At 50.0% G+C, this 15,066-nt stretch overlaps 1 protein-coding gene across 1 annotated transcript; it reads right to left on the minus strand.

Annotated features, from left to right (window-relative positions):
• Positions 1-6,377: 6,377 nt before the first annotated feature.
• Positions 6,378-13,652, minus strand: LOC311520084 (vasotocin-neurophysin VT-like; the record flags this gene model as incomplete). The annotated part of the gene is made up of 3 exons (XM_084627328.1): positions 6,378-6,666; positions 7,632-7,833; positions 13,461-13,652. 3 exons carry the CDS (start codon positions 13,650-13,652, stop codon positions 6,503-6,505), a joined length of 558 nt encoding a protein of 185 aa, XP_084483454.1. The 3' UTR covers positions 6,378-6,502.
• Positions 13,653-15,066: the final 1,414 nt, after the last annotated feature.

Genomic DNA, 15,066 nt, shown 5'->3' on the forward strand with positions numbered 1-15,066 from the left:
GGGACAGAACACCACACCCAGGCCGTGTGTGGGTTACACGTGCTATAGATGTACGTCACAAGCTCTGCTTCCAAGAAGACTCCATGGAGTCTAGTAGAGATGTCTCCCTGCAGACACGAATTGCCTGGCTATTTAGGCACCAAACTCCCATGGGAATCCCTGCGAGTTAGGTGCCTAAATAGCATTGAGGATTTGGGCCTGAGATGCTATGGTGGTGGGTGCTGTGGCAATCCCCGATCGAGACCGAAGGGGCACACGCAAGCCGTGGGACGAGGAGAGGAAAGGCCATTAGCAGATGGAGGAGGAGGGGTTGCTTCAAGAGGTGTCATGGATTCCCAGGCCAGAGGGGACCATGGTGCTCCTCTAGGCTGCCTTCCTGTGTAGCACTGGGAGGAGAACGCTCCTGAAATAAACAGGTGGGTTCTCAGGAGGGACCTGAGGGAGAGGGCAGGGGAGAGGAGGAGCTGGAGGTGGAGAAGCCATGAATAGTAAAGAGCTGGAGAGCGAGGGCTAGATGGGTCAGAGGGAGGGGAATGAGAGAAGAGCTCTAAGCAAAAACGGGGTGCTTGGCTGGACTGCACTGAGTGATCAGAAGCCAGCCCCCTTATTATCCAGTGAAGGGGGCTATTTCGTATGCCTTCCTCAGGAACCCGTTCGCTTCACTGTAACTCCAGGCAATGGAGATTAATCCTTTGCTGGCTGCTTTGCCGGCCTCCCTCCGCTCCCAAGCCTTTTGATCTGCCATTTATTTGCTTAGCAGGTCAGAGAAATGGGCTCAAATAATTCCCTTGCTAGTGCCCTCTCTCCCTCTGCTCTGGCCATGCTGACATGCCCTAATATTCTCCGCCCTCCACTGTTCCCTCTAAGGTGTGTGCACGCACACAGATCCTAAACGTGCGCACATGGCAAAACACGGCACGCCCAAAAATTTGCACAGAAGAAATTTTTTGCGCACACGGCCTGTCAAAAATTAGAGGGAACATTGCCACCTGCAGTAAAAGTGGTGACACAATCTCTGAAATCTCACTTCCCGGCCCTGCCTATCCCAGCCCAGGTTGCTCTGACCATGAGGTGTTTCAAACAGAATGGCACATCAAATGAGCCAGCATGCTTTATCTGATTCTCATTGCAAATTCCCAGTCAGAGAGGCAGCACAATGAGACTAGAGAAGCCTGCAGAATGCCGTGCTCTCTGCATTCAGGAACATGTTTCCCAGCTGCTTTCCCCTTTTGGGCTGTCTGACTGCCACTCAGCTGAACTATGGTCTTATCAGAGCGACGTGGTCTGAGCATGTGTCCGGGAGCCAGGAACTCCTGAACTAGGCTCCTGAGTCTTGATGCTGACTCCCTCCGCAAGTCACTAAGGATGAGAGGGTGAAATCTGCGTAGGGGTGATGCATGCCAGAGACAGCTCAGCAGAGCACGGTCTCCCCAGGAGCTTCCAGGTGTGCGTGAGGACTGTGCCAAAACTGAGCTACTTTTGGACAAGCTGCCCCCTCCGTGCCACTGCCCTGACCCGAGGGGGCACTAGGAGGGAGCAGGGTCTGTGGTTGTTATTAGCCACCACAGGGGGTGCAGTAGGGTGTGACACTCTATGTGCACTCACGGCAAGTCCAAACTCAACATGGCTCTTAACCGCTTTGCCTCAGTTTCCCCATCTGCACAGCGCGACTCGCTAGCTTGCCTGTGAGGGTTCGCTGGTGAAGAGGGGGAGAAGCTGCTAGCTACACAAGGGCAATCTGGGTGCTGCAGGGGGTTCATTGCACAGGGCTCATGGGAATCTGTTCTTTGGCAGAGTCACAACCCTGAACTTTGGGCGGCCGGCTCCAGTGCCCTGGGAGACTCAAAAGAGAAAGGTGTAAAACTGCAGCGTTTCATGTTTTCCACCCCAAGTCCCAAAGCAGCCCTGGGCTCCTGGGAAATGTGTTCCCAGCCTCACGGGAGCTGGATGGGGGTCTGCTGGAACAGCCAGTCCCTCCCCTGCCAAGGCAGGGCTCTTCTCCTCCCTGTGCCTTGTTTCCAGTGTCCCGACTGATGGGGCTTCCATTGCTTCCCTCAGGAAGTGTCTCCCCAGCCCGCGTTCTCACGGTCACAAGGGCTCAGCCCCTCTGGCCTGAGATCTGGGTTTGTCACGAAACTGGAAACCAGGTGACACGTGCTTCCAGTGCTACACATGGGCCAGCCAAGCTCCGCTCTGAGCTCCAGGATGGCTGCAGCCAACAAGGGTCTGACAGAGCACCCCCACCCCCATGGTCAGACTCCCATTGAACTCCCAAGGGAGCCCCTGCACAGAGCAGCGTCAGAGCCGGGCCCTTAGCTTTGCTAGCTAAGCAGGGCTTGCCTGTGGGGAGGAGCCGTAGCTGCCCCAGAATTCAATGTCTGAGCCCCGGGCACAAACCCCAGGGCTTGGTCTGGCTCTGTGGCTGCTTGGCTTTGCAAGCCTGAATGACAGAAGGGTTTTACCCTGTATGAAAACCAGCCAGGGGCGCTCCTATCCAGGGGCGCGTCTGCCAGCAAGTCGAGTGTCTGCGTCTTTGCGCTCGTGCTTATTACCGCGCACGGTAGGCGACCATCAGCTCTAAGGGTGCTGCCTATCATGGCTTCCATGGCATATGGGATGGTGCAGTGCATCACAGCCAGACTTCGCAGGGGCTTGTCATGTCAGTTAAAGTCTTCGTAATCGTTTCACCCAGTTGAATTTTTGACTTAAAAAGCCCCAAATTCATTCATTCGACCCATGGACCTACAGGATCCGTCCGTCCGTTCTAGGTACCGTCACCGCAGTGTGAGTCCCTCAGTGCAGAGGACTCTGTAAATACAGTAAACGAGATGCTGCTCTCTTTAGTGCCAACTGGACAGCAAGAAACCCAGAGCGTTAAATCAGGCACCCACATTGGTGCACTGCCCTGTGCAAACCACCCCACTGCTTTTCCTGGAGGATGTCCTCTAGGCCAGTGGTTCTCACCTTTTTGGGCTCAGGACCCGTTGGTAAGTGTTGATGACCTGTTGCCACCCAGTAAATAGTCTGGGGCTCTGGAGTGGGTTTGGTTGGATCCTGCCCCCTGGCAGGGGGTTGGGCTCTGCCCAGCACTCACCCCGCAATGGCGGCTCCTATAGCCCCTGTGCTGTGGGGCTGGCTGGGCTTGACTCTCTGCTCTGGGCATCATGACCTCTGGGGCTGCAGTGCTGCTCAGGTTTGGCCCTGCACCCCTGCCTGCACCAAAGGTGTGTGAGTGGCGTTGTGACCTGGCCACTCACTCAGATTCGGCCTATCCACACTCCCGTTGTCATGACGGCTGGGCCAAACCTGAGTGGCTCTGGGCCCCCCCAGGCTGCAGTGCCTGGAGCAGGGAGCTGTGCCCAGCCAGCCTTGTGGGGCAGGAGCCACAGGAACGGCCACGTGACCCTTTGAAACATTCTGGTGATCCAATTTTGGCTCCCGACCCACAGGTGGAAAAACCCTGCTCTAGGCAATAGGAGAGCATCAGTAACAGGCTGGCTGGTGCAATTACTTTAAATCACTCGGGAAAGCTGTTTGATACCCGGTTAGCAGGGCTGGTGAACCTGGTTCAAGTTGTGCTGAAGTCATTTGGCCAGATCCTCAGCTGGTGTCAATCAACCTAGCTCCACGGCAGCGCTAGGCTGATTGACACCAGTGGAGTACCTGGCCCAATAGATGTTGGATTTGCTTGTACCAGGATTGACCTTACAGCCCCTGGGGGAAACTCTGCCCAGCCAATGGGGTTGCTTGGATGCAAATATGGGCAGAATTGGACCTGGCAAAGCAATTACCTCTTTCATAGGGGTTGTGTGAAGTTGCAGGGGTATAAATCCAAAGTGATTTCAGTGGGGTTACTCCCGATTTACACAGGTGTAGCCTGGAGCAGAGTTTGGCCCTGAGGCTGTATCTTGCAGCAGAGAACGCTCAGAGCCAGAGTCAGGTTTCAGCATCGGGGGGCTGATGCCATCCTTATGGAGTTCATATGCGATGGGGGTGGGGGAGGAGAACAGATCAAGTCCTGGCACTCAGCTGGGTCCCATGGCAGACTGTCTGGAGAGGCAGAGAACAGACAGTTCACCCTCTTGCATTGGGTTCATCCTCCCTCAAGGTCTGGTTGTTACTGGTGGAATCAGGGCCCTTCCTGGCTTGCCCCTTACAGGGCTGGGAGGAGATTGTTAAGGCAATGTGAGAATTTTGTCTGAGGTCTTGGGAGCTGGCCCTGTGGCTTCGAGCCTGCTGAACCTATCCGCTGATTATTAATATCTTCCCAAGAGCTAATTATGGGAGGAAGGCTGGTTTAATGGACAGGGCAGTAGCATGGGACACACAAGACCTGTGTTCAGTTCCTGGCTCTGCTGCAAATGATCCTTGGGCGCGTCCCTCAATTTACACAGTGCTGCCATCCAATGGAGATGATGCGTCCACATCTTGCAGGATAAAGCCTGCGAATGACAGTGACCCTGGTGGGTTTCAGAGTAACAGCCGTGTTAGTCTGTATTCGCAAAAAGAAAAGGAGTACTTGTGGCACCTTAGAGACTAACCAATTTATTAGAGCATAAGCTTTCGTGAGCTACAGCTCACTTCCTCAGATGCATATCGTGGAAACTGCAGTAGGCTTTATATATACACAGAGAATATGAAACAATACCTATTCCCACCCCACTGTCCTGCTGGTAATAGCTTATCTAAAGTGATCATCAGGTGGGCCATTTCCAGCACAAATCCAGGTTTTCTCACCCTCCACCCCCCCACACAAATTCACTCTCCTGCTGGTGATAGCCCATCCAAAGTGACAACTCTTTACACAATGTGCATGACAATCAAGTTGAGCTATTTCCTGCACAAATCCAGGTTTTCCTCACATCCCCCCCACCCCCATACACACACAAACTCACTCTCCTGCTGGTAATAGCTCATCCAAACTGACCACTCTTCAAGTTTAAATCCAAGTTAAACCAGAACATCTGGGGGGGGGGGGTAGGAAAAAACAAGAGGAAACAGGCTACCTTGCATAATGACTTAGCCACTCCAAGTCTCTATTTAAGCCTAAATTAATAGTATCCACCTGATGATCACTTTAGATAAGCTATTACCAGCAGGACAGTGGGGTGGGAGGAGGTATTGTTTCATATTCTCTGTGTATATATAAAGCCTGCTGCAGTTTCCACAATATGCATCTGAGGAAGTGAGCTGTAGCTCACGAAAGCTCATGCTCTAATAAATTGGTTAGTCTCTAAGGTGCCACAAGTCCTCCTTTTCTTTTTAGTGACCCTGGTGGTCAGCTACTCCAGTGATGAGCAGTTGAATACAGAATCAAAAAAGGGGGCGAGGTAGGAATCTTATGGGGTAGTTTCCAAAGACAGTCTTTGGTGCCAACTGGAGTTAAAATGTCTTAGTGTCCAACGTCCAGTGGATAACATTTTTAAAAGCTTTTAAGTGAGTTAGGTACCTAAATCCCAGTTTCAAAAGGCACTTCGGAGGCCAAGTCTCACTGAAAGTCAGTGGGACTTACCGTCACCGAAGCTTATGTCTACCCAGCAAGCAGAAACCAGCAGCAGTGCGTCTTGGAGCCCGGACCTACAGGTTAGTACTTGTGCTGTGGTGCTAATAACAGCCGTGTCGATGTTTGGCTCAGGCTGCAGCTCCGGCTCTGAAACCTGCCCAGAGGGGTGAGGTTGGGAGCCCGAGTCTGAACATCTGCAGGGCTATTGTTAGTGCTGCGGTGCAAGGCCTGTGAGCCCGAGCCTGTTGACCTGGGCTCCGAGACTTGCTGCCTTGGGTTTCTGCTTGTCATGTAGACGTACCCACAGGTGCTCAGGAACCTTTGAAAACTTCACCCACACCACTCTCTGCAGCTAGCCTGCCCTGCGGGGGTGCTTCCATCAGACACCCCAAACTGTGCAGAATTGTCCTCAGACAGAACTCCCATGGGAGTCTTCTGGGAAACTCCTGTGCTGCCAGGAGTGATCCTCTAAGTCAGTGCTCCGGGGGGGGGGGGGCTGCTGAAGGTTTGTACCCCGTGAGGTCTGGTTTCTGCCTGCAGTGTACATCTGAACTGTCTGCTGCCTCTCTTAGCCGGGGGAACTTGGCAAAGGCTTTTGGAAGATCTGAATAGTGATGTCACATGTGGTGCTCCTTTTCCCCTCCACTGAATGAGGAGGGGCTGCTGAGCCGTAGAGGGCCAGATTGCTGAGTGCTCAGCGCCCCCCAGCTTCTCTAAAGAGCTCAGCTCCTGCTGTGACATTGATGGGCAGATCTTCAAATGAGCTCTGCACCCAAAGTCCTGAGCTCTTGCAGATCTAGCCCCTGGTGCCGAAGACTTCAGTGCAAATGACACAGGACAAAGTTGAATAGCACAGTGCAATAAAAGACTTTATTGGCCACATATTTACAATGCTCTCAAAGGGCTGTTCCTTTACATCTCGTAAGGGTTTTCTGAGGTGCTGCGGCATGTAAGCAACATACTCGCTGTTAGACTCATCTCTGATCTTGCTTCTTTCCCTCAGTAGAACTGGTGCTTCCCCTGTTGCTGCCTGTTCGCCAAATGCATCAGCTTGAGCAGGAGGTCACTCGCCGAGCCATCCAGCACAGTCAGGTTCTTCTCTGAGGGCTCTCGACTTCTGTCACTATCGTCATCCAGGCAAATGGTATCCATGGTGCAGCTCTCTTTGACACAAGAAAAGAAACCAAAGTGTTATCACTGATGTTACATGAAGCAGTGGGTTCCAAGGACTGGTGTCATAGGCTGTGATTCCATGTACTTTCTTAAACAGAAGGGACTTATTAAACAGAAAAGCTACACCTACAGCCACAAGAAGACTTCCACGGAGCTTATGTTCCAGCTTTGTCTCCCTTGTTTACCAGAGACCACAACCTGTCTGGAACTCACTACAGCAAACAGAGACATCGTGGATGAATAACATATTGCCAGCAAATACATTACAAATGGAGGTTGGAAGTGGGGAACCCGAAATTCCTGAGTTGTAATCTTAGCTCTGACATTGACATGCTATGTAGACTTGGGCAAACCAGTTTCCCCATCTGGGAGATCGGGATTATAGTAATACTTTTACAACCCTACCTTTGAGTCTGGTGAGCTCTTTAGTTAATGCTTGTAAAGAGCTTTGAAGATAGAAAGTGTCATATAAGCCATAGGCTTTTGTGTTGAGTCAAATCCTTACTCCTGCAAAATGCCCATTGAGGTCAGTTACTCAGCAACCCCTCCGCCCCACCGGGGAAGTCAATAGGAGTTTGTCCTGATTCATGACTGAGCAAAAACTAAAGATGTCAGGCAGGTTTGGTCCATTATTGTTACTTGTATTTCCAGAAATGGTCCAATCCAAGAGTCAAGTAGCTGACATTCTGGATCATACCATCTCTTTCATTATCCTGCTGCTGACGGTGGCCAATTCCCCATCTCTAAGTGGGGCTAACAGCACTTCCTTACATCACAGAGTAGGGTGTTATGAGGATAAGTACATTAAACATTGTGAGGGGCTCAGCTACTACAGAAACGGGGCCAGTGCAGTACCCAGGAGAGGAGATGATCCACTAAGTAAAGGCTGTTACTATTTGAGGTGCCTCCTCTCTCCATTGTATTTGTTCTGGGTAGGGGGGTACACCTCTATTACCATCATTGCAGCAAACGCCGGGAGCAGCGCATCTCCCTCCTGAGCTGCAGGCTTTCCCGCCGGCCTCGCAAGGGGAAGGCAGGTAGTTTTCTTCCACGCAGCGCAGGGTTTCGGAAGTGCCCACGTAGCAGCCGAGCTCCTCTCCGCAGCAGATGTTGGGGCCAAAGCAGTTCCCTCTGTTCCCGGGGCCACAGGGTATGCACTGGGAAGACAGGAGACAGATCAGCCTGCCAGGGGCTGCATGGGGAATGGGGGGAGGCTCATTCTCAGGGAACAGCGAAACCCCTCATGCATGGTATAAGCACGGGGCCTGATCTCACCGCTGGGAATCAGAGGTGAGTCCATGGAGTAACCAGCCAGGAGAATCGGGTGCATGAATGGGACACTGTTATAACCAGTGAGCCAGGTCTGAAGGTTGTGAGCCAGGTCCTGCTCCCCATTGAAATAAATGGCAAAATTCCCATTGTGTTGAATGGCGGTTAATTCTTAGCTGATTTTATGGGCCAAATCCTTCAGCAGGTGTTTAACCTGAGCTAGGAGGCAGGACTGGGTCTTTGAGATCAACCCTAAAACCAGCTGCATGGTCACACATTTTCCCTCTCCCTCTCCACCTGTTGCAGGCAAGGCCGCTATGCAATGAAAGAGCCCATAAGAGTGGGTGTGTCCCGAAGAACTGCACCCAGTTAATTACATCCTGCCTCCCTGAGCGCCCCCTGCAGCTTCAATTGGAGCTGATATTCTGCTTTAGGTGCTGTGCTGTTAACAAACTCCCTCCACCCCTTCATGTTTGTATCCCATGCCCATCACTGCAGTATCTGGGCACTTATTCCATTTACTAGATATCTGCATTTCAATAGTGGGTGAACTGAGCCATATATACCTACCTCATCAGGTATTTATAAAACCAACAAATACTTTAAGCATAATATTCGTCCTCCCCTGAAGTAAAATGCAGCTTTCTCAATGGAGGACACATCCCTGTAAGGTTACCAATGTAGGGGACAATCATTTTCAGTTGATAGAATAGCAGCTGGGTTCAGATCTTTCCATGGAAGATGATGCTATAAGTTAACTTATTTTTTTGAGCAGAAGGATGAGCTTATTCACTCTCTCAAACCCTGGAAGTAAGTGGAGGGGTTTAAATATTCTGTGGCTCCCAGCGGTTTAGATAAGCACTTGGCATTAGCAGTCATGGTTTTTGTCCAAAAACCAGGAGACAGAAATGGCCTACTGGATTGTCTGCTCTTTCCCTTGTTGGCAATGCCAGATTGTGCCTCCTTTTGTTCAGTCTTGTTTTAAAGGTCTCCTACAATTTGCCTTCCACCATATTATATGGAAGCCAATGTCATTCATGGATGGTGGTGGCTCTCTTGCAAAGATGCCTTCAACCCTTAAAGGAATTAGAGCCAAGCTGTAGAATGATGTTGCTTTCAGGGCTACATCAATTCTGCTCCCATGTTTAGAACTTCCTAGTCAAGGGAATTTCCTCCCCACTAGAATTTTCAATACGTTTGTTTATGGGGTAAAGAGGTACAAGTGCTCTTTTCCGTACAGCTCTGCTGAGACCACCAATGGAATAGAGCATTCAGTTCTGGCCACCTCAGTAACAGAAATATATTAATTAATTAGAAGCAGTTCAAAGAAGAGCAGCAAAAAGTGAGCGGGGGCTGGAGGGACAGTCTTGGAAAGAAAGAGGGAAAGGGTTAAATATGGGTAGTCTGGCTAAGCAGTGACTAAGGGTGGGAAGGTAAGCATGATTCTACAAACATTGAAAGAGGTCAGTGTAACCAATCCTAGCACAGTGCATTTTGTGTGTGCGTGTGTGTCCACCCACTGGAGGATAACAACCTACTGCTATTAACAGTAACAGAGTTATCCCTTTAGCTCAAGTGCTAGAGATCAGTGTTGTCGTGCTGAAGGTCTGGGTTGCAACCTGGCTGATGACCTCTGGGAGGGATGGGGGTCATTACATTCAAGCGGGTGAGAGGAATTACTTAGGATAGTACAAAGGGGAATAGCTAGAAGTGATGGGGTCACATTAAGAAAGAACATAGGAACTGCCAGATTGGATCAGACCCAGGGTCCATCCAGCCCAGTATCCAGGCTCTGACCATAGCCAGTACCAGATGCTTCAGAAGAAGGTGCAAGAGCCCCATACTAGGCAGATGTGAGATAAGCTGCCCCCTGCATTAGGGCTCCTTCTAGTCTTTCCTAGAGATTGGCTTAACCCCTGCAGTATGGGGGTTAGTATCCCTTTCACAATGTATGTCATTAAGTATTTTAATACTGGATGTTCTTATTAGCCATATGAGAGAAGAGAGGACTTAAGATGAATAGCAAATAAAACAGCCTAACAGAAAGCTCACTTTGGCTCTGCAATTGCTTCCTAAGGGAAGGGGTAGCCTCTCCATCATAGAATCATAGAATATCAGGGTTGGAAGGGACCTCAGGAGGTCATCTGCTCAAAGCGGGACCAATCCCCAACTAAATCATCCCAGCCAGGGCTTTGTCAAGCCTGACCTTAAAAACTTCTAAGGAAGGAGATTCCACCACCTCCCTAGGTAACACATTCCAGTGTTTCACCACCCTCCTAGTGAAAAAGTTTTTCCTAATATCCAACCTAAACCTCCCCCACTGCAACTTGAGACCATTACTCCTTGTTATGTCATCCGCTACCACTGAGAACAGTCTAGATCCATCCTCTTCGAACCCTCTTTCAGGTAGTTGAAAGCAGCTATCAAATCCCCCCTCATTCTTCTCTTCCGCAGACTAAACAATCCCAGCTCCCTCAGCCTCTCTTCATAAGTCATGTGTTCCAGTCCCCTAATCATTTTTGTTGCCCTCCGCTGGACGCTTTCCAATTTTTCCACATCCTTCTTGTAGTGTGGGGCCCAAAACTGGACACAGTACTCCAGATGAGGCCTCACCAATGTCGAATAAAGGGGAACGATCACGTCCCTCGATCTGCTGGCAATGCCCCTACGTATACAGCCCAAAATGCCATTGGCCTTCTTGGCAACAAGGGCACACTGTTGACTCATATCCAACTTCTCGTCCACTGTCACCCCTAGGTCCTTTTCTGCAGAACTGCTGCCTAGCCATTCGGTCCCTAGTCTGTAGCAGTGCATGGGATTCTTCCGTCCTAAGTGCAGGACTCTGCACTTGTCCTTGTTGAACCTCATCAGATTTCTTTTGGCCCAATCCTCTAATTTGTCTAGTTCCCTCTGTATCCTATCCCTACCCTCCAGCATATCTACCTCTCCTCCCAGTTTAGTGTCATCTGCAAACTTGCTGAGGGTGCAATCCACGCCATCCTCCAGATCATTTATGAAGATATTGAACAAAACTGGCCTGAGAACCGACCCTTGGGGCTCTCCACTTGATACCGGCTGCCAACTAGACATGGAGCCATTGATCACTACCGGTCAGATTTAGCCAGGAGAGAAGGGTAGGGTGTGTTCAGTAGGGACCAAGTCTGTGTGGGCTGGTTGCCTAGAGCACTGGACTGGGCCTCAGGAGTCCTGGATTCAGTTCCTGGCTCTGCCACTGGCCTGGTAGATAACCTTGAGTGGGTCATGTCACCTTTCTGTGCCTCAGTTTCCCCATCTGTAAAATGGGAATAATGACCGTGCCCTCCTTTGTAAAGCACTTTGAGATCTGCTGCTGCTGAGTGATACATAAGAGCCAGGCATTATTATTAACTCCTGTGCTCTATCATCCATATAGCTCCAGCTCACAGTTAGCGTAGGAAGCTCGCTGCGGACTGGTAGATGAAGGGGCTATATTTTGCACACTCTCTTCAGGATAAAAGGGAAAGGCTACTCCGTGATGGGAGGCAATACAGGCCCATGCTGTGTATCTCTGTGTCAAAGGTCCCCTCATTTAATAACTGCCCACCAGCAGTGGGATCGTGACTATGCACAAACCACAGGGGAAAGTAATTACTAAGGATAAGATTTTGTCACGGAGGTCACGGATTCGGTGACTTTCAGCGATCTCCATGACATTTTCTGCTTCAGCTTCAGCCCCATGACTTGGGATGACAAGGGGCCTGCAGCTGTCAGCCACCGCTGTCGCCAATGGGGGCTGGCGCCGGTAGTCTCTTCCACCCCCGGTCCGCTCCCCCCCTATTTTTAGTAAAACTCATAGATAGATTGTGGGCTTCCATGAATGTTTGTTTATTGCCCACATCCTGTCTGTGAGTTTTACTAAAAATAACTGTGACAAAATCTTAACCTTAGTAATTACACTTAGAAGCCACATCAGTCTAAAGTCAGCCACAGTGCATCCTATTGAAATGTAAAATTAAATTGTGGTCTAGAGATGTTTGCATTCAAATTTTGATCAGAAGGAACTGGTTTAAAAAGCTGATCACAGGCTCTAATTGGTTAGCACAGTGGCTCTGTCCATGGTGCTTAATTTGTTAGGTTCTTTAATGGCCCAAACACTTTTGGGACCAACTTTCCATAGGTGGACAAGCTACCATACATCAGAGACGTTGTCTAAAAATCAAGTCAGCCACAATAGGAAGAGACAATCCCATTAACTCTGGTTATTTTAAATCCTCTTGTTCTAACCTGCATGCCTACAAATTGATATATAAATTTCTCAGGTAACTGTTGTGTTCAGATCTGCTCAAAATGTGGTAGAACCGAAATGAAATGGTGTCAAACACTTTGCTACGATACGACTGAAATGGTTTAAGAAAGTAACACAGTAGTGCCTCATGTAAATCAATGTGTGTTTCAAATGCACTGGTGCTATTACTTTTATGATATAGCCTTTCTTCTGAAATTACCCTAAATACATTATTGGTACGTCACATTTGCATTGAGGGTGACATCCAGACTGCGTTGAAGTCAACGGCAAAATGTCCATTGACCAGAGTGGGGCCAGGATTTCACCCTAAGTACATTGGAAGGTCTGTAACTTAAAAGAAATTTCATCTGTTCACTTTCCACAAGAAAATACAAGTCCTGGGTTCTTGGGGGTCAGATCCTTAGCTGGTGTTGTCATGCTCTATTGAAGATGATTTACACCAGCTGAGGATTTGGCTCTTCAAATGGGCTTCAGATGTCCTCTCTCTGCGAGTGCATTACTGAGGCTGTTACAACTAGCAACAGAGCAAACATTCTGTTCTTTAACCACAAGCCAAAAGAACTATTAAAGTTTGTGGAACAAGCTTGCATTAAAAGGGTGTTAGGTGGCAGAAGGAAATCACGAATGTCTGCTGTTCCTCTTTAGGAGGCACAGCCCCAGTTCCAGTGAAGTGCCCATCATTTTACCACTTCCCTCCCATCGCCTCCAGTTTCCCAGTCCAAAGAATTTCAGTCGATTTAAGGACTGGCTCCCTATTTTTCTCCCTAGCTTTTCTCTCTGCAGCTTCCAAGTAGGGGCCAAGGGTAGGGGGACTTAGAGGCACCTTTCCTAAATCTAAATAGAGATTCCCCCCCCCCCGTCTCTAAGAAGCGTCAATACAAAGCACCTTTGCTCAAAGCAATGTAAGTTCATTTCTGTAAAGGAAGCAAGTTGGAGCAAGAACTAGGAGCTTTAGAAAATGCCAGTCTGAGCTTCAGGCCAATGAGCTGAATCTAGCTGCCAGCCAGCGAGGAGTTTGCCCCTGTCCCTCTCACACCCAGAACTCGAATAGAGTCTCCACATAGGAGTTTGCTGAACACACCCAGGACTGGAAGACAGTCCCTTGTGCCCAGAGTATTGAAGTACACTCACTCACACACACACACACACTGTATGGGAACACAGTTCACCACACAGTGAAGAATTAGTCCCACCCCACCCCACGCACACCGCAAGTAGCCCCTCTCGTACCTGTCTGAGCTCTGTGTTGGGCAAGGCTCTCTTTCCTCCTCGAGGGCAGTTCTGGATGTAGCAGGCTGAAGACAAGGCGAGAAGACAGAGGAAGGGGACTGGAAGCGAGGTTTCGGGCATCTTGAAGGGGGGCGCCAGGCTCTCACATGCACAGAGAGAAGCTTTGTTTGCTTTCCAGCCTCCTGTTTGCATCTGGCTCCTTTCTGGACCAGCTGCCTATTTATACCCCTCCTGGTGCCGACGTAACGCCTTTCTTGGCCTTTGTCACCACTGCCAGGGGGAGGGGGCTTTTTTTTTTAAACCTCTTTCCCAAACTAGACTCAAAGTAAATCCTGTAATTGAGGTGATTCAGTGCAGAAGCACAAACAGCCAGACTGGGCTCAACAGCTCCTCTGAGACTTAGCTGGGTGCTGATGAATAATTCTTCCTTCCAGCCCAATGCGAAATCCCAGCAGGGAACCTAGGAACAGGTTTGGGGGGGGAGGGGTAGCAGGGTGGGGATGGGGGGGCTTGGGTGTCTGGGTCTGATTCTGACCTCACTCACCCCTGTGCTATTCCAGAGTGACTCCACTGATGCCAATGGATCATCCTGGGAACACAAGGAGAACCGGCCCCAGCCATTTCCTCCGGAGCGGCACGTGGGGCCAAATCTACAACCGGTGTAACTGAAATCGTTGGCGCTGTGTCGACTTACACCAGCTGAGCATCCCACTCACACAGCTTATTGACTCCTAAGGGTAAAAGGCCTTTTCCTCTTTGGGATACACCAATTGCAGTAATACGGTGCTGGCCCCGTCTAGAAACCTGGAGGCAGACAGCGGACGCAGAGGGCAGTTGAGGCTCCAGATATAAAATGTATTGTGGGATGCATTTGCTGGCGTAGTTTATGGGTTCTGCTTATTGAGGGCTTAGTCCTGCTGCCCCTTACTCAGGTGAGTAAGCCTTGCCCACGTAACCCAGATTGGGTCTTCACATTGTGAACGCTTCCGGTCTCACCGAGCCTGGTTCGCCAGGGTGGGGCTGCTTCTGAGTTCCACGCAGGCAAGCTCAGAATCAGGCTCTCTGGGTTTTGTTCACCAGCTTCACCCTGCACAGCCGTTCACACCTGTGCCCAGCGAGGGCTCAACGCCAACGCTTTGCCCTCCCATTGCACAGGTGTAAAGGATGGAGGAAGGTGCAAGGCAGTGGAGAATCAGGCCCATTGCTTTCACACCTGCCTCTGAAGCCCCTGCCACACCACTCGTGCTGTATAAACAGTTAGGTGACTATCAAAGGCATCCACAATTGAGGTTAAACTTGAGCCACATGCCATTAACCCTGGCATGAAGCTGTCCCTTTTTTCTAACAATGCTAGCTCACGCTCGCGTATATTAATGATTGCTAGCCTGGGGCTCCATTGTGCTAGGTGCTGTACAAACATAGTGAGAGACAGGCCCTGCACCCAAGAGTTTACAATTGAAATAAACAAGACAGAAAGAAACAGACACACAAACTTGTCCAACACAACAGAGCCAGGAATAGGACCCAGCTCGCCTGAGTCTCATTCCAGTGCACTTAACTACCAGACCAGACTGTTCTCCTGAAGCTTTTCTGCTGTGCGGGGAAC

This window comes from Lepidochelys olivacea (assembly GCF_965140295.1).
Source record: "Lepidochelys olivacea isolate rLepOli2 genome assembly, chromosome: 4".
Classification (NCBI taxonomy): domain Eukaryota; kingdom Metazoa; phylum Chordata; order Testudines; family Cheloniidae; genus Lepidochelys; species Lepidochelys olivacea.